The 26,985-nt window shown below is 39.9% G+C and overlaps 1 protein-coding gene across 13 annotated transcripts in view; it reads right to left on the bottom strand.

The window, feature by feature from the left end:
* Nucleotides 1-26,985, bottom strand: part of ELMO1 (engulfment and cell motility 1) — a 730,817-nt gene that overhangs the window by 217,015 nt on the left and 486,817 nt on the right. For all 13 annotated transcript variants that reach the window (XM_027075272.2, XM_053218216.1, XM_053218222.1 and 10 more), the window contains one exon: nt 24,089-24,197. In XM_027075272.2, the coding sequence (XP_026931073.1) occupies nt 24,089-24,197 (109 nt within the window). Of the gene's footprint in view, nt 1-24,088; nt 24,198-26,985 lie in introns of those variants that run through there.

The raw sequence follows: 26,985 nt of genomic DNA, 5'->3' as shown, positions 1-26,985 counted from the left end.
AAGAGGATACGGTAGGCTGAGAAAAACTCTTTAAAGATGGTATCTTTTCTTTTTTTTTTTTCATTTGTAGCAGAGGGTTAAGACCTCTTATTTATCAACTTGCTTAGTTCACTGAAAATCACATGCCTTGTTAACTTCTATTGACATCTGTGAACTTGTGGGCCTGTGTGTGTGTGTGTGTGTGTGTGTGTGTGTGTGTAATATTCAGAATGTGTATTTAAGTATCAAGCTTGGATAATATCTGTCAATCAGGAACAATGATTAGCAAATGAGGTAGGTTTACCCTCATGTTGTCATTTATGATCCCTTGCTTTCTTGAACAAGGAATTTGGCCATTATTGACTGCTAGTTAAAGATGATATGATGAATTTCAGAATGATGGACATCAGTTTTGCTTTGTTGTCAGGGAGGGGTTCTGGCCCATCCTGTGGAACTACCACACCTGGATTAAGCCAAGTATGGTAATCCAGTGGAAAAAAACAAAAACAAAACAAATGCAATATTTTCTCTACTGTGATATTCCTCTCTGTATGATTCGCAAGGGGGTAGAGGGACACTTTCATCAAGGAATAGCTGTGTAAGACTAAAAGCTGAATATATAAGATTACTGGAGGTTTACGTTAGTAGAGTTAGATTTACCATCACTACTTCCTCCCCATTCTCTACTAGCTGAGAACTACTGATCAAAGACAAAACAAATTATCACGAAGAAACGTTTTGGAGAGACGGAAATTGCCTATATCCTGATTGTGGTGGTGGTTAAATGACTACACATGTTTTTCAAAACTAAAGAAGTGTGTATCTAAAAAGAGTGAACTTTACTATGCTAATTATATCTCAATAAACCTGCCTTAAATAAAGAAGGGAAAAAGGAAAATAAACTGAAGCTTACTTGGAACAGAAATAGTATGTGACAACCTGGATGACTCTCAGAAACATTATGTGGAGTGAAAGAAGCCAGACACAAAAGGCTACATGCTGTATAATTCCATTTACATGAATGGCAGATAGAAGAGAATAGCTCATTCATGCCTCTCATCCACACACACACATACACACCTCCTATTCCTCACCACGCCTCCAATCCTAGGAAAAAAATGTCTCTTTTCCTAAAGTTGGCCTCACGCTCTCAAGAAGAAACTAGCAAGGGATTTCATAATTGTATTTCAGAGTTTTGAGTGGGACAATTGTTCAAGAACATAAATTGATCTGGGATGTTTTGATTCAACTCTCCTAGACAGACTTTCAAGGGACCTTGCTCCTTGATGGTGCACATTCAGTTTATTACTCCCCTCCCCAAATTTAATTAGTCTCCTTAAGTTAGATAAATTTATCAAGTATAGAGGATAATTAAGTTTGGCATCATCTTCCATTATTTGGCATAACTTAAAAGAAACTCAGTCTACCATGTCTTCTCTACTAACATTAGCCAAAAAGGTCATCTCCTGGACCCTTCACTTCCTCCAATAGATTAAAATAAACAAAATTCCCTGTAGGTAAACCTAACACTGTTTGCACTCACATTTAAAGAATTATCTTAGATCAGGCATTGCTCTAAAATACTATCTAGCCATTAAAAATAATGAGTTCTATAATATTACACACACACACACACACACACACACACACACACAACACATTAGCACATGCAGTTAAAAAGGACTAGGAGAGCCCATCAAATCAAAGGAGCTGGGACTCAAAAAGAAACAAGTCGAAGATGGAGAGAAGTATTCTTTTTATTTTAAATGTCTTACATAAAATACGGTATCATGTGCTACTCTCTTTTTTTTTAGTTTATTTTGAGAGAGAGTGCAAGTGGGGAAGGGAAAGGGGGGAGACAGAGGGTGACAGAGAATCCCAAGAAGGCTCTGCACTGTCACTTTAGAGCCCCACATGGGGCTTGAACCTACAAACCGTGAGATTATCACCTGAGTCGAAATCAAGAGTCAGACGCTCAACTGACTGAGCCACCCAGGTGCCCCCATGTGCTACTCTTTTAATAAAAGTATTAAATAAAAAAGAATCTAACACTTAAAAAAATTAAATACTACCCCAACTATGCTATAGTCTTTTGGCAACTCAATAAAGAGAACAGTGCTCCCCAAAGTGATGAAATGCCTAAAAAAGGGACTTTTTTGCAAAGGGTTCCCTCTGAAAATAGGGATTGGGTCCTCACAACCTAATCTGCTATTACTTCAGAATACAAGTCAGTGTATAGCTCCTCGATATTAATGCTTTTAAAATAGCCTGAAATATGTAAGTAAAATCATGACCCTATATATTTTCCAAATTAGAATCACCCATGCTGATTACTTCAAAGAATCAATATTGCAAATCCCTGTATAAAAATCACATGCCACACTATAGTGTCATAGTTTTCTCCTATTCATACCACATAAGGAATGTGCAATTCTCATGTAATTAGAATAGAACTGATAAACAAAATGTAAATGGCCAGTATATATGTCAAAAGCTGTTAATTTCTCATAAAACAGCCAAGAATAAGACAACATTTTGAACTCTCGAATTAAGAATTTCTTGGTTTCTTACTTAGTCTTGTTCTTTTTATGACAGTCCTTAGTATGGTAAACAGGTACTCTCTCACATTTGGTTGAGGGACATACACACTGAAATGACCTTTTCAGAGAATAGTTGGGCAATAGGTATCCAGAGCTTAAGGGTGGACGTGACTAGCAATTTAACTTCTAGCAATTTATTCTAAATAAAAGATTAAAGATGAATAAAAGATTTATCTACAAGAATAATCATCCATCCCAGAGGTGTTTATAATAGTAAAAGTTAGGAAAAACTTCAGCATATAAAAATAAACTTCTATGTCATAAATTATGATAGATCTACACAATGGAATGATACTTAGTCATCAAAGAATATATTGTAAGATAATTTAAGATATATAAAGATGTTATAGATATGACCATTTTGAGTGAAGAGAAAAATAGAACTCTGAACTATAGAGGCAATATGATCCACATTTTTTCTATATACATGTAAATGCAAACATATGTATAATAGAGATAATCTGAGGATACAAATACAGATACAGTAGAGGGTAGAAGAAAACCTATCACTGTGACTATAGCTGTTATCTCAGGATACAGAATAGTGAGTGGCTTTAATTTTATTCCTGAAAATCTCTCCCATTTTGTAAAACTTCAAAAACGGATGTGCACTTTTTTAAAAGAAGATTATTTTTAATGTACTGATTTTATAATCTTAAATTATAAGATCTATAATTTTAAATATAATTTTATAATCTGAAATTATAAGACACTGGCTTCATGTGATTTTTTTTAGTAGAGGAATGACAGAAAAAAATCAAGGGCAATTATTTATATATTTATCATATCACATGTATATGTGATACGATGCTGGTTTCAATGTGATTTTTTTTTTTGGTAGAGGAATGGCAGGAAAAAAGTCAAGGGCAATTATTATGTGATCATTTACTTAAAAAAATTAAAATGCTGATCCTTTCTAAAACTTATAAAGTAAATTTCAAAATAAAATATTTGGTATAAAATATCACTTGTCTAAACAGTGATAGAAATCAAAGGATTACTATGAGGGAAAATAGCCTTATTCATCTTTTGTTTGTTGCTAGAATATAAGTTAATGAGGAACATAAAGATAATTCTACAGCTGACTTTGAGATTATCTTCAACAGATCAGCAAAGTCCCAGTGCCTGGAACAAGATGTGGGACATCACAGATGCTCAGGAGATATCTAATAATTCTGTAAGTTGCTATCATATTTGAGTACTGTTCTTGGTATGTGGCAGGTGGTATGGTATGACAGGTGATCAATAGAAGCACACTGAATTCAGATTAGTAGAGAGGGTCCCCAAAGGTTTTGTGGCAGTCACCTGGGCCACAGAAGACAGGTTGGTATTAGACCAAAATCAGTTGACAGAGAAAGTGCCAAGGAACCAAGGCACAATGGAGGTAGTCTGACTTGTTTAGGGAGCTGCAAATGGCCTATATCTAAACAAAATGCAAGCTGGTTGTGGGAGTTGGTTTAGGGGCATAAGGTCAAAAGAGCAGACAGAGGCAAGATTGTTTTAAAGGCCCCAATAGCGGGTTTTCCACAGTCCTAGGCTTGCATGGGACAGAATGACCATTCAGTGATTTTCTTGTTAGTTGGGGCCTGGAAATTGCTTTCTCATGCCCCACTTATTCTCATTCACGTTCCCTCAACTGTGTGTGAAGGAGGCCCAGGAGGAATGAAGGGCATTTATCACTGAACCAGACATTTCTGCTTGGGTTTCAGATACGGGCTTTTACATAAATGGTGGTTGATGGCTTTCCATTTGGAATTATTTGAAACAGAATATATTCTCTTTCAGACACAACACTGGAAAAACACTGAAATAAATCAGAAACAAAAAAGCTGTTTTAAGGCACCAGTCATTTTTGGCACAAAGCACTGACACTGTCCTTTCATTTAAAGACATGTCTTGTGGCTCCCTCTTATGTATACACAGGAGATGTCACATATACAATTCTCATTTTCTAATCTATAAAGAAGCCCTTCTAAGAGGAATAAGCCTGAAAATTCAGGGATATCACAAAGAGCAAGGAGCAGTACCAAGAGAAAAGATGTGAGCAGGAATCATGCAGGAGATGTCTATGGATGATAATCAACCTCACTTGTATGATTGAGTGGCAGGCAACTCATCCCTTAAGATAAACTCTGACAGAATAACGTGTTTGAATCAAAAAATGTGTGATGTAGACATTAATGCAAAAACATACAACACTCTATTGAGTAGGGAATTTCAGAGTTAATTGTCAGGCAGGGGGTGGTGGCTTTCCAATTTTTTGAGCTGTGACCTACAGCATGAGACATACTTCGTATTGCATCCCAGTACACATGCAGATGAATGTAAAACTGATCTAACAAAGCACTTATCTTTGCTACTTGTGAGGCACTCTAAACATTATTTTCTTCCATTTTTTAAAACACTATTCAAAATTCACTAAAGTGACTTCATTACCCCTGATGAGTCACTATTTGCAATTACTTCAAGAGAGTAATCCATTTGACTGCCTCCTTCCAGATACATATTTTTCTCTTCTTTCTTGACATAAAATACCTACAACCACATCTCATGAACTATTCCAAGTGAGAAGTCATATGACTCAAGGTCATGACTCACAAGGAACATTCAAGAACAAAAGAAATTATGTTATTTTCTTAAGCATAAATGTAGGCAACCACCTGGCACAGGAACTGGTGCATTAAGAAAAAAGATGCCAGAAAAAGAAAAAAAGAGGTCCCAGGGTCCTTTTCTTACCATCTAACCAGCTATGATGACCAATGTTCTAACAGAAAAGCAAAATGGGCCCAAAGACAGAGGATTAGATGTAGTTTGGGTTTGTCTGATTTTTTGTTTTTCTTTGCTTCCTCATCATTTGTTTCCTGAAAACCCAAACCTCTAGCTCAGTAAGTGTCAAGAGCTGTGATTCTGATTTTTCCTCAAGGCCAAGAGCATCAAAGAAACTTGGGCCCCCATCACATAAAGAGACAAAGAGCTTGAAAGTCTAGCAACCAGAGGATTCATTCACCTGCTGATTTCTGACCTCTGTCTGACTGACAGTAACACATGTGGCCCTGAGGCTGCTCCACCACCCAGCAGGCAGCCCACCCTGGTAGGCTGGATTCCCCATGCCAGTGCCATCAGGATGATGGTGATAAACATGCTGAGCTCTTCCTGTATGTCCCACACTGTGGCTGAGACCTGTCCCACTGCCTTCTGTCATCCCACATGGCATTGCTTGACCCGAATGAGACAGTTTATTGACAACTGTCCAAATTGTAACCCCAGAGACAATGGATTCAACTTTATAAGAAAACTGTCCTGGAGCGCTGGAGTGGCTCAGTTAGTTGAGCATCAAACTCCTGATTTCAGCTCAGGTCCTGATCTCATGCTTCATGAGATCAAGAGATTGTGTTGACAGTGCAGAGCTTGCTTGGGATTCTCTCTCTGCTCCTCCCCTACTCTCTCTCTCCTTCTCTCTCAAAATAAATAAACATTTAAAAACTTGAATTACATCCAGTCCTATATTTTGCTGCCACCCATGTGCCCTCTACAAGCTTCTAACCCATGTTGATTGACGGAAAACCTTACACAAGAATCTGGATGGAACTGACACTAATTTTGAAGCAGATGGAGCTGGAGGGAGAAAATGTGCAAAGACAGACAAGTAATTTCCATCTAGTGTGAGATGTGCCTCAATGGGGTCAAGCTCAGCCCAGTGGAAGGGTGTTTTCAGGGAGTGGGGGCCAAAGAGTGTGTCTGAGGTGGGGACACAAAGCAATGGGGGATGGGTGTTCTAGAATGAAGAGCCAGTGTATATAAAGGTCAAGAGAAAACAAAGTACACCGTGTTGCAATTTCTGGAGCGTGAGTATGGTCAAAAGAAATTTGGACTTTGAAAGAAAACAGAGGCCTACAAAAGCCATCTTATTTTAATGAACGGGATTAAGCCAATCTGATTTATGCCTTAGATAAAGCCCAGGTTACAGGGTGGAGCAGGGATGGATTAGAGGCGCAAGTGTGGAGGCAGCACCACGATGGTGTAGAGGAGGGTAATGGCAGTGGAAACAGAACAATCAGGACACAGAAGAAATCTTTAGTGGTCAAAAGGTGCAAACTTTCTGGGGGGTGTAGTGTCCAGCATGGTGACTATCATCAACAATATTGTACTGTATATTTGAAAGTTGCTAAGAGAGTAGGTCATAAAAGTTCTTATCACAACATGTAGAAATTTAGAACTATATGAGGTGCTGGATGTTAACTAAACTTATTCTGGTAATCATTTCACAATATGAACATATATCAGCTCCCTTCCCAAATCATTGCATTTGCACACCTAGAACTAATACAAAGTTATATGTCAAATTACATCTCAGAAAACACACACACACGCGCACACACACACACACACACACACACACACACACACACACACATCTTTAGGTGCTTACTGGATAGGACTTGCATCACTGACCGGCTATGGATGTAAGTCTGTGACCAAGGATGATATCAAGTCTCAGGGTGAACAACTGGGTGAATGGTGACACCAGAGATCAGGAGTAGAAGCAAGTCTGGGAGGGAAGCTGGTTAGATTTTACTTTTCCTCTTATTTTTTTTTTTTAAGAGCAGGATCCAGGTCTTCTTTTACAGTCTACTGCTAAGAAGGAAATGGGATGAATATAAGAGAAAAGAGGAATAGATCTTCTCCCTTTGTGGAAAAAAATAAAGAAACCTAGTAGGGACCATGAATATTTACAAATTTAGTCTCATACTTTTCTCTTTTATTTTTTGGTCCTAAGTAATATCTATTATTAGAAATATTAAAAGCATAGGGGAGCCTGAGTGGCTTAGTCGGTTAAGTGTCCGACTTCGGCTCAGGTTACGATCTCATGGTTCGTGGGTTCGAGCCCTGCGTCAGGCTCTGTGCTGACATCTTGGAGCCTGGAGCTTGCTTCAGATTCTGTATCTCCCTCTCTCTCTGCCCTTCCCCCAATCTCTCTCTCTCTCTCTCTCTCTCTCAAAAATAAATAAACATTAAAAAATAAAAAAGAAAGAAAGAAATATTAAAAGCATAAAGCAGTGTAATCTGGGCTGACCCTGTCCATGGGGTAGGGCAGGTATAGTTCTGAGGGCATGGAATTACTTTAGAAGCCCATAAAATGTTTTCATCCTACACTTTTAAAATTAGAAGAGAAACATAAATAGGATAATAATGAACATATAATAATGAATCCAGCCTGGATAATATTCATCTTTATAATAATGTAGTAAAAAATATAAATTTTTATACAGTTTTACAGAGGAAGGAGTTCATGAAAGCAAAGTACCTAGGGCTCATGAAAGTCATAATGTGCCTGTGGTATAGATAAATACAGATCATATCTAGCTTTATCAATCTCTGTCATGTCTGTTATCTATTAGATATGTGTTTACCTGTCTGAATGTTTCCCTATGTATCATCACCCAAATTTCACCATCTCAGGTTTCTTCCTCAACCCCCAATTTTTTCAGTAGTTCAAAAAAATTGTGCTAAACCTTGTCCCTAAATCCACATGCCTGCTCAGTGGGGGTGTAGATGCTTCAGCCTTTCTAGAGGTAAACTGTAAAGGAATAAAAAGCTTTAAAATATCACACCATTTGACACAGAACTTTACCTTCCAACAATTAATGCTGAGGAAATAGTCAGATGGAATTACAAAGATGTTCATCGCAGTGCTATTTTCACTAAAAATGGAAACATCCCAAAATATCTTGTAATAAGAGCCTGGTCAAAATAATGATGGTTGATCCATACAATGAAATATTAAAGAGGCATTAAATAATGATATAAGTATATACTTATTATTGTAGGAATATAGTCCCAATATATTAAATGGAAAGAATAGAATATTTAAAACAATATAATTTAATCTCATTTTATGGAAAAAATACCAGTCTATCTTGGTGGTAAGATAATGGATGATTATTAGTTTTGCTTCTCCACGCTTAAAAATATTCCAACAAGGCACATATACTACACTGGATTACAAAAACACAAAAGCCATATACTGTTTGATTCAGGATCCGTTGGTAGGCATTTCACTAAGGAAATTATGATTAAAGATGTAGGCAAAGATGTAGCAGAGATATAGGTCTCCTTCATCATCACTTTCTCCCTCTCTATTGAATCATTCCTATGAGCACATGCTATAGCTTCTACCACCATTTAAAAAAAAATCTCACTTGCCTGTAACTTCCCTGTAGCTTCCACCTTAGGTTTTTACTCCACTCTAAAGTAAAACCCCTTTAAATAGCCATCTACACCAGTACCTCTTAAACTATGAAGTGAAGGACCAGTTTGTTTTCACTTCTAATCTGTTGATTGGAAACAGACACTCTTGAAAAATAAAATAAAACTGAATCCCTAGAAAAACATTCATGGGCTTAAATGCCGTGGCCATGTCGAACTGCTACAAAACTGCTTTTTTGGAAAGCTGACTGCACTACCTCCCTTGTAGCACACTGCAGACCATGCCGGGTAGCACTTCTCTGTGTTCACGGCCCTAATCCCTGCACCGTCACTTGGTGTTAACCCATCTAGCCAGGCTCTTTTCCCACCACCCCAGTGAAACTGCTCTTGCTCAGATCGCCTCTGACCTCCATGTTGCTAAAATCAATGATCGACCTTCAGTCCTCATTCAATCCCACAATCTGCAGCATTTCATCTTGTCAATCTGTCTACCTGTACTTGAAATTTCTCTTGATATTCTTCTTACATCGTTACCATTCCTCTTCTCCCTAACAAGTAACTTTTGGGGTGTTTCAGGGCTGAATCCTGGAGTCGTGGATGCTCTCCAATCTCAGCTGTAAATATTGACTCTCTGTTGATGATGTCCAATGTTAAATCTCGGGCTCAGAACCCTCCCCTGAACTCTACACATATATATCCAACTACAAAATCAACATCTCCGCTTGGATGTCTAAAAGTCATCTCAAAATAAACATAACCAAAACAAAACCATTGGTCTTCTATGCTCTCCATCAATCTCACTGACAAGTCCATGCTTTTAGCTGTCCATCCTTGACTCTTCTTTTTTCTTTTTCTTTCCCACCCACATCCAATCTGTTAAGAAAATCCTGTTGGCTCTCTCTACCTTTAAAATATATCTGAAATCCAACCACTTTTCAGTCTACTGTTAACACCCTGGTTCCAGCCACTATTACCTCTCAACTTGCTGTAGCGGAGTGTGTTAACTTGTTCTCCGTTATAGTCCAATGTCCATAGATCATCCAAATAATTATTTCAAATTGTAAGTTATATAATGTCACCTCTATGCTCAGTTCATCACATGGCTTCTCTTTTCACTAACAGTAAAAGCTAACTTTGTTACAATGGCAGAATGTTTCCACTCTCCACCCCTACTTTTATCTCCTGCTACCCCCCACCTAGTTCTCTCTGCTCTTGTCACATTGGCCTCCTTCCTCTTCGTTTCCCATGCTGGATACTCTTGCCTCAGGACCTTTCTACTGCTGTTCCCTCTTTTGGGAAAACTCTTGTCCAGATACTGTCTCGGCCCAGTCCCTCACTACATTCATATGTTTGTGATCAACACAGTCTTTTCAGTCAGGCAATGCCATGCATCCTCCCTGTTGTGATTTTTCTTCATTGCATTTTTCCACCATGTAGCAGAGATATACTTATTTCTTTATTGTCTGTTTCTCTCCAAGTAAAATAAATATATGAGACTTAGGGAAAGATATGGTGTTCTGTTTTATTTCACTGCTACAGCCCTAGTACGAAGATGTTAATTAAGTGTATTTACTGAGCAAATGTTCATCCAGGTGCCCTTTATAGAAACAAAAATTTGTAAGCAATATAAATATCTGTTAATAAGAGACCCATACTTTCATAAAACGGGATGCTGTTTATATCCATATCCACAATATGGCCACATGCATATGAAATGAAATACTATTCAACTGCTGAAAGTTTGGATAAACTACAAGTGAATAAATTTACTGAAAAGAAAGAGGTCTGCAGCACATTAAGTGAAAAGAATCAGGTTACAAAATGGTATGGATGATATTAGCTTATTTTTAGAATACAATCGAATAGGAACATGTGTTAACGCATAGGCCTTAAGGTAAACTCTTAATCCAAAACAAACATTTTTAAATGATTAGAATAGTCAACCCACGAGGCCTTAAATTTGAGGTTTTCCTCTGAGAACATTAATGACACAGAGAAGCAGCAGGATTAGTTCTGACCTGGGCAGGTTGGGATAGGAAATGAAGTGTGGACTCTGGTTGGATTCTTCTGGGCTCCAGTACAAAGCAATTCCTCAAATCATTACATAGCCAATAAAAGCCAAAGAAGCATTAGGGCTGTGTTTCTCAGGGTATAGATATGACTTGCAGAAATGTTAAGCAGCATTTGGATTTAGGCTTGGTTCTGCTTCCAACTTTCAGGATTATTTAAGCTCTCCTGTTCCCAAGTGATGGGACAATGCTGCTGCTTCAGCCAACAGCCCCACCACAGCATGGAGAGGCAAGAGCCACCAAACCCAGCTGAGAAAATCAAGGTGGGAAACGACAGTGTGAAATCTGCTAGGCAGGGAAGAATGAAGTCAGAGGAATGTTTTTTTTTTTTTTCCTTTTTAGCATTTCCTTTATCTGTTCTGGCAAAATTAAGGTTTAATTCTTCTCAAAGAACTCTTTGCTGGCAATAAAGTTGATATTTCAAAGGAGGAAAGAATTCGGAGTGGGAAAAGCACATTAAACTAAACTTTACACTTAAAAAGTGAGAGCAGTCATATTTGTACGGCAGACAACAAAGCCTCTGTCCATGCTGCAAGGTTGCCTTGTCACTAGGAACCCCTCACAACAAGGTCTTTGGGCATTTATTTCTCTTGCACAGAATCCAATACCACCACGTCACTCCAGAACTGATGATGGCAAAGTTTCAGGCAACTTATTTAGTGGTTACGGTCACTATACTGGGTCCGTAAAAAGGTCTTTGCTTAACATAGCAGTTCTGGAGCTGGTGGCCACCTGGGCAAGAACTGTTTTATGCCAGAGGAAACTAAGGACCACACAGGAGAAGAGGCTTGTCTAGAGCTTAGAGCTGGTCAGTAAGGGAGCCAGAATTAGAATCTGCACCTTCTAGGATACAGGAGTACTGATGCATAGGGGCACTTGTACCCCAATGTTTATAGCAGCACTCTCAACAATAGCCAAATTATGGAAAGAGCCTAAATGTCCATCAACTGATGAATGGATAAAGAAATTGTGGTTTATATACACAATGGAGTACTACGTGGCAATGAGAAAGAATGAAATATGGCCCTTTGTAGCAACGTGGATGGAACTGGAGAGTGTTATGCTAAGTGAAACAAGCCATACAGAGAAAGACAGATACCATATGGTTTCACTCTTATGTGGATCCTGAGAAACTTAACAGAAACCCATTGGGGAGGGGAAGGAAAAAAAAAGAGGTTAGAGGGGAAGAGAGCCAAAGCATAAGAGACTCTTAAAAACTGAGAACAAACTGAGGGCTGATGGGGGGTGGGAGGGAGGGAGGGGAGGGTGGGTGATGGGTATTGAGAAGGACACCTTTTGGGATGAGCACTGGGTGTTGTATGGAAACCAATTTGACAATAAACTTCATATATTGAAAAAAAAAAAGAATCTGCATCTTCTAAGGCCCAGTTTAGAGCTCTTACCACCCCATAAAAATATCCATTTAACCATGATCCAAATTACCATATAGGAGTTCAACAGAGATCCCCAAACTTAGGAGAGACCAGCCAGCTGCCTAGGAATGAACTGGAGAGTTGATTAAATATACTGATTTCTGGATTCCATGGCAGGAAATTATATTCCCCAGAAGCTCCCTCAAATGAGTCCGATGCACAGCCAAGTTCAGAAATCACTGGCCCAGATTATACAAAACACAACAGCAAAGAAACCAGCAGAATTCTATTAAAAAAAAATGCAAGTCATTCTCCTTACTCTATGAAAAAACAACATGAAATATGCAATTATAAAGCTCAAAATAGCTTCTTCAGAAAAAAAATGATTCCTACTTCTAAAGATGCTCAGGCCACAGCTGCAATCTGTTCTTGTGGCCAAACCCTTGGAAAGCCAAATTAAGGGAAGCCACATTGGGCTTGATTGCTGGGATCCAAAGCTGTGTCCTGCTCCCTAGAGGCAGGGGAATGACCACACTCCAGGGAAGCACACAGGCAGCTGGCATTAGTCTCCAAGGAGCTGACAGCTTACTTCCTAGCCCCCAGCAGCCATCCCAGGAAACCTGGCTCCCTTCAGGTTCTAGCTGCTAGGTGCACCTGCTTGGGCAACAGGCATCTTTGGAGGAGCAGTCCACTGGCTTCTCTGCATCCTCATTCTGGACTGGTTAAAATTTGCCCCATTTCCCACATCCAGGGGGTGGGTAGGAAAGAAGAAGCAATGGAGATCTGTCTGGAGGCAGTTGGGAATACAATAAATTAGGAAGTCACACAGCTGTGTGTTCTGAAACACAAGATTGAAAATAGAAAAATTTTTCCTCTTTGGGGAACATACTGTAGTGTTGATATTTTCTAATTCAAATTTGGACTCAGTAGGCCTTCTCACTAAATTATCCTGAGGAGGAAGAGAAGGGGGAGGAATGAGGAGGCACCCCTTTGTAGAACTCATTCTTACTTTATTAGAAAATTTTAAAAGGATGGCGTTTGAGAAGTTTCAGGGTAAAACAGAAAGTTCATAAAAAATTTAGTGATGTCTGAAAAATATTTTTGGAACTAACCCTCAAGCAAATAGAAAGCTACTCCATTCATGAAATAAATACTTATTAACTGCAGAATGTATGTAAATCCCTGGACTACAGGGTGAGATGGGAGATGAATTCACTCTGAGTCTAGTGCTCAAGGAGCTTACAGTCTGTGAGGAAGACAAGACATTTTAAAAACATGAGAGCAGTGGTTTGCAGCATTGTGCAATAGTTCCAAGTAAAGGGAACAACATTATCCCACAAAAGGGAACTGTACCTAATGCCTGTGTGGCCTCAATCTACTTAACCTCTCCCAGAGTCCCAGGCACTTCGTTTGTAAATGGAGATGTTGGAAGGGTTGACAGAGTATTGCCTTCAATATTGCCTGCCATGTAGAAAGCATCTAATAAATAAGTGGCAGTGGTCATTTTCATTTTAAAAAAATAAATTATTTCTACTGATCTTTAAATCAGCAAGTGGTTTGGTTTTGTTTTGTTTTGTTTTGTTTTGTTTTGTTTTGTTTTGTTTTGAGAGAGGGAGACAATCTTGATTAAGGAGGTTCCATACTATGGGGCTCAACCCCACGATCCTGAGATCCCAAGACCCTGAGATCACAACCTGGGCCAAAATCAAGAGTCAGACACTCAGCCGACTGAGCCACCCAGGTGTCCTTAAATCAGCAAGTGGTTATTGACTGAAGTTCAAGTGCTCAGGGCTGAGAGACTCCATCGGCATCTACCCTGTTATGTATTCCAACAGCCAGGAAAATCTCTCCATCCAAAGGCCTGAGGTTAAGGATGAGAGGCTGTAAAAGGCATCTCGATCTTTCTGTCCTCTGCTACTCTCTCAACCTCTGGGGACTCCCTCAGGGGAAAACACCTCTGCGGGAAGTGAGTTAAAGACCAAAGCTGTGAGCATTGCTTCTCGGTTTTGTGTGTATTTGTGTTTGATTTACTATTGTATGTTTTGATCTTAAAAACCTTACAGAATAGAAATTCACCATCATGTCAGTGCAGTCCCGCATCCTGATTGCTGTTATTCTAATTCCTTTCTCTTTGGGGTCGACTTTACTCTACTTTACCATCTGTTGGCATCTTTCTGCATTCTGCTTACACTTTCTCATTTCATGCTCATTACTTACTATTCTACTTTTATAGCATGCTAGGACCTTTACACTCATGGCCTGGTACATCTCAATCTTATGATAAGTGCTGAGGAGGCTGATTAGATTATTGTTTCAGATAAAGAAGAGCCTGTGGGTCCAAGTCCAGGGTGTGGAACTAGCGAGAGACGGTGTTACGCCTTACGTTTTTGAAGTGAGATTAGTAACTTTAATACTTGACTGATTTCACAGATGAGGAGTGAAGGTGCTGTTCATACTAATGGCATCTTTCATCTATTGGGATCCTGTTACTCTAATGTGTTTCTTTTTTTTAACTGACGAGTTGGGAGATCATAACCTGAGCTGAAGTCAGATGTTCAACCGACTGAGCCACTCAGGTGCCCCAAAAGGAAATGTATTTTTATGTCCATTCACTTACTGCTGACCACATCAGTCCTTCCTTACCAATTTCCCTCCTTATTCTTCCAAATGAACCCTACAGTCATTCTGTAGAATTCTCATCCCAGTTTCTGTTAGTACGTTGGAAGGATATGTGAGCCTACACTGATTTGGAGGAGCTCACATCTTTATTGCAATATTAATGTTTTCCTACCAGGGATAAAACCTTTGCTTATTTATTAATTTACAACTTATATATCTTAGTGAAGTCTTATAGTTTTCTTCACACAAGTCCAAGATGTTTTCTGTTAGTGTTATTCTGAGGTAGTTTACATTTGTATTACCACAATTAAAAAGAACCCTTTTTATCCATTTTATGATTAACTAATTACTGCTGACATATGGAACTGCTACCAATTTTTGTTACCCACCATGTAGCTACATGAATTCTAACAGCTTGTTCTTTGCTTCTTCAGGGATTTCTGGATAGTTTTACTGTCTATAATTTAAAATACTTTGTTTCTATCAATGAACTATACCTCTATTTGTGTCTTCCAGATCAAGGAGAGATACTACTGGTGAATGTTAGCACTCCATAGCACCCTACTTTTAGTTCCAGTTTTTAATGGGAAAGCTGTTTTGTTATCACCATTTTAAGTATATGTTGGCTTGCTGCTTTACGGTAGCTTAGAAAAAAAATAATGCGAAGAAGTTGTCTATTCCATCACCATTAACAAATGATATTAAATGTTATCAAATACTATTTTAGCCTTAACTGAAATTAGCATTTGGGTTTACACACTGAGCTTCTTCATGTGAGATGTGTACTCATGTGTTTTCTTTATTTTATTATTTTTAATGCTTATTCATTCTTGAGAGAGAGAGAGAGACAGAGAGAGCATGAGTGGGGGAGGAGTGGACAGAGGGGGAGACACAGAACTGGAAGTAGGCTCTGAGCCCCGAGCTGTCAGCACAGAGTCCAACCTGGGGCTCGAACTCACAAACTGTGAGATCATGACCTGAGCAGAAGTTGGATGCTTAACCGACTGAGCCACCCTGGCGTCCCACATCTGTTTTCTATTACTGAGCTCCTCCTGCTTCCCTGAGACAAATCTTTGAGCCAAATTCAAAGTCTACCACTAGTAAATACTAAGGCCTTTATAACATGCTCTTTGCAAACATTCATAATCCATTTTAATTATAATTTTTACTTGCCTTTGCTTTTACTACTTATTTATTTTGAAATTATCTTTATACTTTACTATAAACTACCTCAATTTTTAGGAATTAAAGGAAAAAAAGTATTAGTAAACAGAAGAAAGTATAACAGAGAGGCACCAGTAAAGTGCTATGGGAGTTTCCAGGAGAATGTGGTGCCCTCCCCAGCAGAGAGTCAGGAGGAATCAGAATGGTCACTCAACCCCGATGTTGTACATGAACCTGGTAGACAAGTATTTCTAAGGTGGGAGGGAAGACAGTGGGCATCTGTGTTCTTTCAACACGTCTGTGTCTGTCTCTCTTCATTATGAGGTTGGGCAAACCTACCAGGCTCACCCCTCAATCTATAACCTAAGAGACAACAGAAATGGATGCTGATTGTTTCCAGCTACATATCTTCTCAGAAATAAACCAAAAAAGAGCAAGCCCTAAAAATGCCTATGATGAATATGTTATTTTCATCCATTTATAATTGGGATGTGCTTGAGATAGTCTTTTAAACTACCGAGTTTAATTTCTCGCAGCAATCTCTTCCGAAGGAGGTAAGAATTACCTTGAGATTTTAGAAGTACCCACAAGTACTGCCTCCTGAAACACCAGCAAGTAACCACAGAACTTCAGGTTCTAAGGCAGCCACTAAATGCACAGAGTTGACTTTGCTACAGGAGGAGATACACCTCGGTGTCTCTAAATCTGCATATTTCTGTTGTTGTCTCCTTCACAAATAGGGTATTTCACATTTAGCAAAAAATGTGAAACTTTTGGCACTTTACATTTAGCAAAACACTTTAACCTATATTTCTTCATCTAGTTCTGAGATGAGAATGATGATGATGGCAGTGGTGGTGGTGATGATAATGATGATGATGAGAGTTTTCCCAGGTTACAAATGGGAGACAAAGGAGCAAGGTGGCTGACCATCTTGACAAAATCCCTTACTTGTATCAGCTGCGCCAATTGCCACGTGCTTCTGATTCTGAATACAAGAATCTTACATCAAATCCTCCTGCCTTGTAATAATGCTATTACAAATCCTGAGATCAGTTCTATAATTATTGTAAACAACTACTCTCGACTGGCTCTTATACGTTCTCCTTTGACATTTTTAATTTGGGCCAAAAGTAGATAAAACTTTCTAAATAATGGGCTCAGGCCTTGAACATTTATTGTATTTATTTTTGTTTGTTTTTACGTTAAGCTGCAGGTGGAAGTATCATATGAAAGCAGAAATAGAAAAATGAAGATTCAAGGCAGAGTCAAGGTCTGAGAAGCTTCAACTTTCCAGGGAGCTTAGGAATAAGCTAGTATTAAGAGGGCTAAAGAAAGGCCCTTAAGAGGCTAATTGTTAAAAAACTACTTTTCTTGAGTTTTCTTTAGCCAGAATGTTCTAAGAATCAAAGTGATGGATGGTACTTCTCAAAGTACGAAAACACCAATGTCCCAGAGTTAAGTGTCTATTCTAATTGCTGCTGTACTCCAAAGAGTCCTTCAGATTGCTCATCTGTGTTATTTTTACTTGCTAAAGCAGAGGTGTCTGGGTGATGAATTATACAAGGTGCTTCACTCAGCACCACTGGTGTGTTGTAATAAATATCATCACTGAAAGACAAAGTAAGGAGATGCTGAATATTTCCATAGCATGTGATGTACATTTCGTTCTTGTTTTTTCAAAGCAGAGAAGCAGTTATTAAGTTTTAATCTAATTACATATGGTCACATAGGTGAAGATGGAAAACTATTTCAGGGAAATATGAGAACCTGAATCACAAATGTATGTGTCCATTCTGCCCTTCAAAATACACCTGAGAATAACCCACATACAAAAGCATAATTGAGGAGGTGAAAAATATACATTTGCTGAAAGGAAAGTAAGGTAGTGGAGCCCTAGCATCTTAGTGATGAAAAATGAAATACATTATAATCAAACCTCAATTACCATTTTCCTACAACCTTTGATATTGCTACATTAAAAAAAATACTAATGCATTCCCCAATTCCCAGTGAAGGCAAAATGACAGAGGGCTGTAATCTGACTTCAATTTGTTATAGTTTTTTGCAGCAGTAAGGAAAATGCAGAGGAGAGTTTTGAAAGTAAAGAGACAGAATTAAGGGTTGCAAGTAGCTATTTTCCCTATTTTCTTTAGCTATCTATCATCCTGTGGTCATATACTCAAGGAAGGCTGGCTTCATACCCTGTCTCAGGAGCAGCTAATGATTGTTCCTGTTCCCCTTATCAATGACTTGGGTAGGCACAGGCCACAGTGTCAGCCGATGAGATGTGAGAGTTTGCTGAAGAACTTTTGGAAACATTTCCACAAGTCTAAAAGAGACTCACTTAGAAGAGACAGCTTCTTTTCCCCTGGACCACGTGATGGCAGCTGCCATTTTGCTACCTGCTTAAAGACAAATTTTGTACATCAAGGATGACAGAACCAAAAGGTAGAAAGAACCTGGGTCCTTGATGAGATTACTGAACAGTTAACCATCTCTAGGACTTACTCAACTCTGCAATTATGATATTCTATACAGGTTCTTCTTACACAGGCCATTTTGAGTTGGGATTTCTAATACTTGAAGCTGAAAAGCCTCCTCACTGCTATATACTAGCTGGGCTGAAGTAACCTTGTCCCTCATACTGGCCCTGTACTCACAAGTTCTTGTCACAGCCAGAAGACAAAATCTAATCCTAGAATCTGATGCCTAGGACTAGGGCATTTTTTTCTGATTAAAAATCCTTCTATCGGTTCTCACTGCCTACATGGTAAAGTCCAAGCTCTTCTGCATGGCAAATCTTTATGATCTAACTCTTGCTTTTTCCATCAGCATCTCCTCTGTTTGTTTGCTCCCTCAAGCCCCCCCCCTGCCTTAGCCATATAGAACTAGAATTCTCTGACCCTCCAAGTCTTTTCACCTACATCTCACTGCCTGGAATTTTTAACAGCTGCTGCCCACCATACACACACCTGTGCTTACCTGGGTATTCTCATCTCTGTGATTCCACATATTCAAGTATCTCCTTTTCTGTGTCAAACCTCCCAAGATTCTCCCTTCCTTAGCCTGTCTAGCTTCCTATGGACAGAAAGAACCAACCACTGCCTCCTAGTGATATTAGTGTAACTTAAATGTAATGTTCTAAATGACAATGTGTTTTCTAATTATTTGTTTATATGAAGGACTCCCCAGTCAGAATGTAGGCTGCTTGAGAATGGAGTGTGTGCTCTATGTCCATGTCATCAGGGATTAGATCCTGTATAGAGAAGAAGCCCTGTGTATCATGAATGAATGAATGAATGAATGAATGAATGAGAGACAGAAAGAAGTATCCTAGCCCTACTTGATATTGGAATATAACTGGATCAGGGGCTACATATCCCAAAGATAAGTAATTAACCTATTGTGTAAAACTCAAAGTTTCCTTGTATCTCTCAACAACTTACTGTTTTGGGGGACAGTGCTATAATAACACAACAGTTACCATTTTTTAGCCCCAGTTAAGAGCTAGGTATCTGCCTAGGACTTCACATCTATAGCAAATATCTTTGTATTTGTCTGTGAGATGACTCCCTTCTTCTGTTAGTGCACCACCTCCCACTTCCCCACACCCTTACCCACTGCACACACACAAATACACCTCTTCTTCTCAAGACTTGCTCTTCACTCTACTCCAGTCCTGTTCTTCTAACTGGAACTGCCAATTATACAACCCAGCCCAATGGGGATCTGTGGCCACCTCTGGGTCCATTGGTATTCTTCTTTGTGATTTTTAAGATTGAAACTAAGTGAAAAAACAAGTGTGTTGCTCTCAAAAGTGACTCATGAACCAAGCAGGTTACAAAGAATAATTTTAGACAGAATGTGAAGAGTGAAGAAACAAGAGTCATTGCTCCAGATTCTGGTTCCAGCTATTACTTAAGTCAGAGCATTCTCCTTCTGTCACTTAACCTGTAGTCTGCTTATGGAAAGTTGAGATTCTATCACTTGCAAAAAAATCATCTATCTTGCAACTAAAGTAGTGCCCATTATTTTATTTAATCCTCCCAACAACTAACGGTGTGCAGCAGGTATTGCTTTATTTTAGAGATAAGGAATCTGAAGCTCAGAACAGAGGAAGAAACATGCCCAAGGCGTGCAATTAGTAGCAGAGCTGTGATTCAAAGATGGGTCATCCAGATGCCAAAATGCAACCATTCTACTTTTCTGCTTCTTTCTGTACTATTCTTTGGGCTTCCTGAGCACTGATTTGAGCCCAGTGACCCCAGACAATATGCAGTAAGTCTATGTCTTCTCTTCATTAATAAACATAGATGCTATTGATCTTGATTAACTACTGGGGGTGTTATGGGGCTTCAACTAAATAACCCTGATAAAGTGCTTTAAGCATATAAATGATCAGATATTGGTTTTTATACCACACTATGAAACATTCACCTCTTGCAATGTTAATAATTGGGAAGCAGAAAAATAGTGCTTTTTAAAAAGCAATCTTAAAAAAACTGCATAAATACTTGGTATCACTAATTTAATTGAATATTAGTATGTTTGCTTTGGACATCAAAATATAACCAGTATTTCAGAAGTGGATTTCGTCAAAGACTGTAAGTTAAATCAAAAAACAAAGCGTTTGTAGAAAATTGAATCTTTCTACTCTTGTATATGTCTTTTTTCTCAATCAGTTAGATCTTTAAGTGGAACTTCTTTGATCTCTGCACTTGCTTATAGATTTAGTACAACCATGATCTTCCAGATCAATTATTACCACAAATATGAGAAGAACCATGAACTTAGAGAAAAGCAGACACATTGAAACCAAAGGAAGACGGATTTGTATGTGAAACTAATTTTCCCCAGAAGAAAAACAGATATTTCCCTCAACATCAGGGTGCACTCAGATTTGTTTTCCATATTAGCAACTTATTTACTATGGCAATGGGCAAAAGGCAATCCATTAAAAAGCAATTTTCCTCTTACCAAAGGGTGTTTCATCATTTGATGTCTAGCACTCAATCAGAATGTAGGAATCCTTTAATATTTTATGAGCTGAAAACATCTCATTTGGGCATGTAGACTTCAGAAATGTGGAATCCTCCATAAGCCTTGCAAAATGTCCAGAAAGACCTTTGCAGGGCAAGCAATAAATAGGCTAACCTAAAACCTCAAACTATCAGAACATTGGCAAAATTCTACTTTAGAATAGACAATGGGCATTTAAAATAAATATGCAATCATTTATAACTAAGAATAGAAGATATCAGTCCCAAAAATTTCTCAAGCGCAAGCTTCTGGAGGACAGGGATCATAAGTGGTTCACCTTTGTATCTGCAGTGTTCAATCACAGTCCTTGGCACATTGTAAGTAATCAATAGATTTTGATTAAACAGATGAATAAATGCATCTGTCATCTTGGATGAAGGGAGCTTGCCATTGGTATACCAGGCCCTAGGTAACCTAGTCCAACTTCGCTGCAGAGATGGGCCAGACCAGGTACTAAATGAGTCATTGCAGAAGGCTGGAACCTTCTCTGCAGCAGAAGGTGAGATATGGAATAATGTACAGTGCAACAGCAGCACCTGGAACACCCCCAGGGATCCTCAAGGTATTTACCTTCATCCCCACTCTTTATCTCAGTCCCTAGGAATGGAGTTCTGTCCTAGTTCCTGGCTTGATGTCAGGTCCTCAAAAGTCTTGCAGAGCTGCTCTGCACCAGCCAGAGGTCAGTCCCTAGTCTGTGTCTCTACCCCTGGCTCCACCCCCACCGCAAAGCACAGAGCTGACACTCACCTGAGCAGAACCGTCTGCTCAGACTCCTGCCACCATGGTCCCCCGCTGCTGCCCACCAAATAGAGTCACACTGACATGGATGAAAGTCCAAATCAGATCCATATTTGCCCACACACAGTCTAGAACTTGGCCATCTTTTCCAAGTTGGTCTCCCTAGGCTGAATACGCTCTATTCCCCGTGTACCTCTCTGTGCCCAGGCCAAAATGAACACAACTACTCAAATCATCACCCCAAATACTACCAATCTACTTCTGGGGAAAATGTGGAGGTGTAAGAGCATGGTGAAGTTTGTGAGGACATTACCCAAGGCCATGAGGATCCTAAGGGGCAGAGACAGAACCCATCTCCCCTTCACTCCCAGCATCCTCCCTCCCTCTGCTCCTCTGTATCTCTGTTCTGTGTCAACTTTTAGCACGATAGATATGGGTCAGTTGTCAAAGGAGAAGAGCAGAGGCTGGATATAGTAGTGAAGCACAGAAGAATATGCTCTATACACTTTCTACTGCCATGAAGGTGAGAACTGGCCAAAGCAGGCCATAGGGAAAGGGGCAATGTGGGGTGATAACCTAGACAAAGCAAGCACCAAGACAGAGCATGACTGTTGTCCAGTTTCTGAAAATCTTAGCGGGTCTTGCAATGCTTCTTAGCAAGTGACTTCCTTCAGCGCCCCCCATAAAATTGAGATAAACATGAAACAGTCACCGCTGTCAGGATGAGGAATTCAGTAGGATCTGCTTGACTCAGGACTTTAATCCTTCAACTGAATAAACAGTAAGCTAGGCAGCAGACATAAATCTCAACAAGTTAGTCTGATGGAGAGTAGGAAGGATAACTTGGGTCAAGGATCCAGGTAAATAGGGGTGCCTGGGTGGCTCAGTTGGTTAAGCATCCGACTCTTGGTTTCGGCTCAGGTCGTGATCTCGTGGTTCTTGAGTGCTAGTCCTACATCAGGCTCTGTGCTGACAGCACAAACCTGCTTGGGACTGTCTCTCCCTCTCTCTCTGCCCCTCCCCCCTCTGAAAATAAATAAATAAACTTTAAAACAAAAAAAGGATCCAGGTAAACTGAAATGTTAACCTTGGTGAACAGTGAACCTGAGCAGAGTGACGCAGAAATCTCTCGGTCAGGCTACTACTCTTCTAACGTACAGATGACCTAGTTTGGGCTCATAAGTAAAGAACTTTCATGGAAGTTTCATGTCAATTTCAGCCTCTTTCCCCCATCCACCCACACTGGAGGATGATAATATTTGCTGTGCTTGGTCGAACAGACTTAAATTCCTCGTTTTTCCTCCCTAAGCTCTCAATTTTCTAGTTTACCTGAATAGTACCTATAGTCGGTTTTTACAATGTAAATAAAGCATAACCTTCTTTCCAATTTAGTCATTGGATTCATTTCCATTAATCATCTCAGACCATTATTTTAAACTCTCAAGCAGGTAACTGAATATTTATGCTTTCACAACAAATACCAAACATCCAACATTCCTCTGGTATAAACAGTCTTCTCTGGCGCCCATGTTATTAAGCCTACAAGGGAAGATTTATATGTGTGTCAGCTCTAGAGATATTGAAGGGAATGGAACTCAGCCACTTTAAGGAGGCTAAATGTTGACAATGACTGCAAGCCAGGTTAAATCAGACTCATCTTAACAGGTTAAACCCAAATTACACCAGTGAGCAAAAGGCAGGAAAATTATCACACCTGCTTTTTCTGGGTGTCCTCTCCTAAATTTTGTAATATAAATAAGAAAAAAAGCAATGAGCATATCTCTGACCACATTTGTCATGATCAGCTACCCATTTTCTTCTATAATTCCTTCTCTCTTAGAGAAAGTATTCTAAACAAGTGAGATATTGGGAGAAGAGGATTTTATTAAAGTGTTCAATTTTTCTTTACAGAGAAAAATTGTTTCAAAAGAAAGAAAAGAAAATAATCTACTGGTAGGTTAAAAACCAGAATTTTAAAAAAGAAATCCATAGATGTTTTTCCTTAACAGATTACTAAATGCAGGACTATTTTAATATATACTCATTCAATAACATTTGAAATTCAGCCATCATACCTGCAAATTTTTCCACTTGTAGATAACAATAATGTGTATTTCCAAGACAGACATGCAGAAATACATGCACTGGAAGCCTGAGCCAAAGAATGCTGGGTCCACAGGGATGCCCATGGACCGCTGGCAGCACCTTGGGAATTCTTTGCGTAGGTCCAGGCACAACCCTGGAAGTGAGGTCCCTGCCAAGCATCATGCCCATGTGGGAAACAAGTGTTACTTACGCAGCTCGCCCACTTTCAAGATCTCACACAGCATCTTGGTCAGCTCTATGCTGCTGCGGCCAAAGGGACATTCATGCTTATCCTCCCGGCTACTGTTCTCAAGCACAATCTGCAAGTGGAAAGGGAACAGGTAAGTAAGGGAAGCCAGTTTGTAGAAAATGTTGAAATGTTGGTTCTAAGATGGGGCGCCTGGGTGGCTCGGTTGAGTAAGCACCCAACTTCAGTTCAGGTTCGCGAGTTTGAGCCCCGCGTTGGGGTCTATGCTGAGGCTCAGAGCCTGGAGCCTGCTTCAGATTCTGTGTCTCCCTCTGTCTCTGCCCCTCCCCTGTTTGCACGCTTGGTCTATCTCTCTCTCAAAAATAAAAAATAAACATTAAAAAAAAAACCGAAAAATAATGTTGGCTCTGTGGTAACAGAAACAGATCCACCCCAGATTGCCAAACAAAGGGTTGGGGCCAAAACACAATTGTACTCTAAGCATATACTCAGTATATAGCGCCTAAAACTCACATGGTTTCCAAATCTCCTAAAACTTTCCACCCTGTCAGAGCAGATTTTGCTTGCTGGTTTCCACTTACACAGAAGTGCCTATGGATGGAGAGGTTTTCAAAACAGGACAAGAAAGACCTTTTACTGAAGTGATAAGACCATGCTCTCTCCCCTCAGTCTTCCCTTTCCTGGTGAATAGCAGCTCTTCTGGGCCTTCAACTCCTACATTTTATTATTTTTTAAAAATTTTTTATTGATTTATTTTGAGAGAGAGAGAGAGAGAGAGAGAGAGAGAGAGAGAGAGAGAGAGAAACCAGTGGGAGGGGGGCAGAGAGAGGGGAACAAAGGATCCAAAGAGGGCTCTGTGTTGATAGCAGAGAGCCTGACACAGGACTCGAACCCATGAGACAGGAGGTCATGACCTGAGCCAAAGTCTAACACTTAACCAACCGAGCCACCCAGGCACCCTTTAATTCCCCCTATCTGCCCACAGAGGTTCTTATGTTCTTACAGGCTCTCACCCCCCATATTAGTTGACTGAAGCATGCCTAAGGGACATGTGACACAAAAGGAACCAACCAGAGCTTGTCCCTGAGACTTATCATACAAAAGGGGAAAAAAAACTGGCCCAACTGTGCTGACAGTCCACAAGGTATGTGAGCACAGGAGCTACCTGAATGTGAACCTGTAATAAAAAAAATTTGGCGGTGGGGTGGCACCTGGGCAGCTCAGTCGGTTAGGCATCCGACTTCGGCTTAGGTCATGATCTTGCAATTAGTGGGTTCAAGCCCTGCATCAGACTCTGTGCTGATAGCTCAGAGCCTGGAGCCTGCTTCGGAGTCTGTGTCTCCCTCTCTCTCTGCCCCTCCCCAACTCTGTCTCTCAAAAAATAAATAAATGTTACAAAATTTTTTTTTAAAGAAAAGCAAACACAAATGCAAAGGAAAGCAGAGAAGAAAGGCCATAGGAGAGCCCTGGGAATCTTTGCTCCTGCAGAAAAGCTGATTCCCTGTCCTTACAGTTTATTTGCTCAAAACTTCCTCTGAAAACTCTTTGGTTGGTCTAATAATTCTCCTCTATCTTTAAGATACTTTGAAATGTTCCTACCATAATTAAGGGAGTGTGTATACAGGGATTGGACAAAAGTAAAAACAAAGCAAGAAAACTCTATTTCAAAGTCACTAAACTTCAAATTCATGTGTCAACAAAAGGAATAACCACTTTATCCATCTCTGGAGCATCTCAGATATAGTTGCCTGGTACCTCCTCAAGAGCTACACGACATCCTGAGCAGGTGGGTGTCTCCCAGTCTACATCAACGCTGTGCACCGACCTATGTTGTTTTACCCCTTAGGCTACAAAATCTTCAGTGGCAGAAATAGTGTTTTATTCATTCAATCAATAATGGTAATTATCGACTAGGAAGAAGCTCCGCAAAGTAGAGAACAAGATAAACCAGGGCTCCGACCTCATTGAACATTCATTCTAATTGAGGAAGACAGATAAAAACAATAGGTAATTAGTTTATCACAAGTGTTATGGGAAAAAAAAATAACTGGTTGAGGTGTTAAAGAGCAATGGGGAAGGCCTGCAGGGGAGAGTTTAGATAACTGAGTGACTGCTGGGAATTGGCGGTGAGAAAGAGCTTGCCAAGTCGAGGTCTGGGAGGAAGAATATCCCAGGTGTAGGTATCAAGGACGGTGCCCCTGAGTAGATGAGTAGGATGTGTTTGGGACAGGCCAGCAGACTGCCTGGTCTATAATGTGGAGGGGTCTGGGCTTGCCCAAAGAAGCATTTGGGGTTCCAGGAGCTGGAGAGGGGGAAAACAAACCTGGGGAGCATAGAGGTGAGCCAAGACCTCTGCCCCAGGGCTGGGTGGGGTGTCACTCCAAGATCCTGAGATGCTAATCACAAGGTTTAGGCAGACGAGTGACATGGCCTGATTTGTTTGGAAAAGATCTGAGTGCAGAGAAGGGATAAGAGGGAGTAAGAAAGAAAGGGGGGCCTGGGCAGCATCCCTGGCAGAGATTAGGGCAGCTCAGACTGAGTGTGCATGGGGCACCCGGCATGTGATCATAGAAAGGTTAAGGAGAGGCAGACAAGGAATGAAGAGGACAAAGAGGGGAAGGCTTTTAGGAAAGTGAGATAAAAGAAAGAATATTTGAAAGGATGGAAGAAGAAAGGAGAGAAGAAAAGGGGGAAGAAAGAAAAGTAAGTGAAAGTGCTATCTTATTGATATGGACAGGGTTCCAAACAGCAAAGTGATGTGAGGGAGTTCAATATCAGGTGCATTGCTTAGAACCAAAGGAGTAGGATTTTAACAAGAATGTGCTCCGATTATTTTCTGCACAGACACCAAAACACACATATATATGCATCTTATTATATGCACTGACAGTACCCCACTA

The sequence above is a fragment of the Acinonyx jubatus genome, chromosome A2 (assembly GCF_027475565.1).
Source record: "Acinonyx jubatus isolate Ajub_Pintada_27869175 chromosome A2, VMU_Ajub_asm_v1.0, whole genome shotgun sequence".
Classification (NCBI taxonomy): Eukaryota; Metazoa; Chordata; class Mammalia; order Carnivora; family Felidae; genus Acinonyx; species Acinonyx jubatus.
Note: the sequence above shows the minus strand (reverse complement) of the source record. Positions and strands in the feature narration are given on the sequence as shown.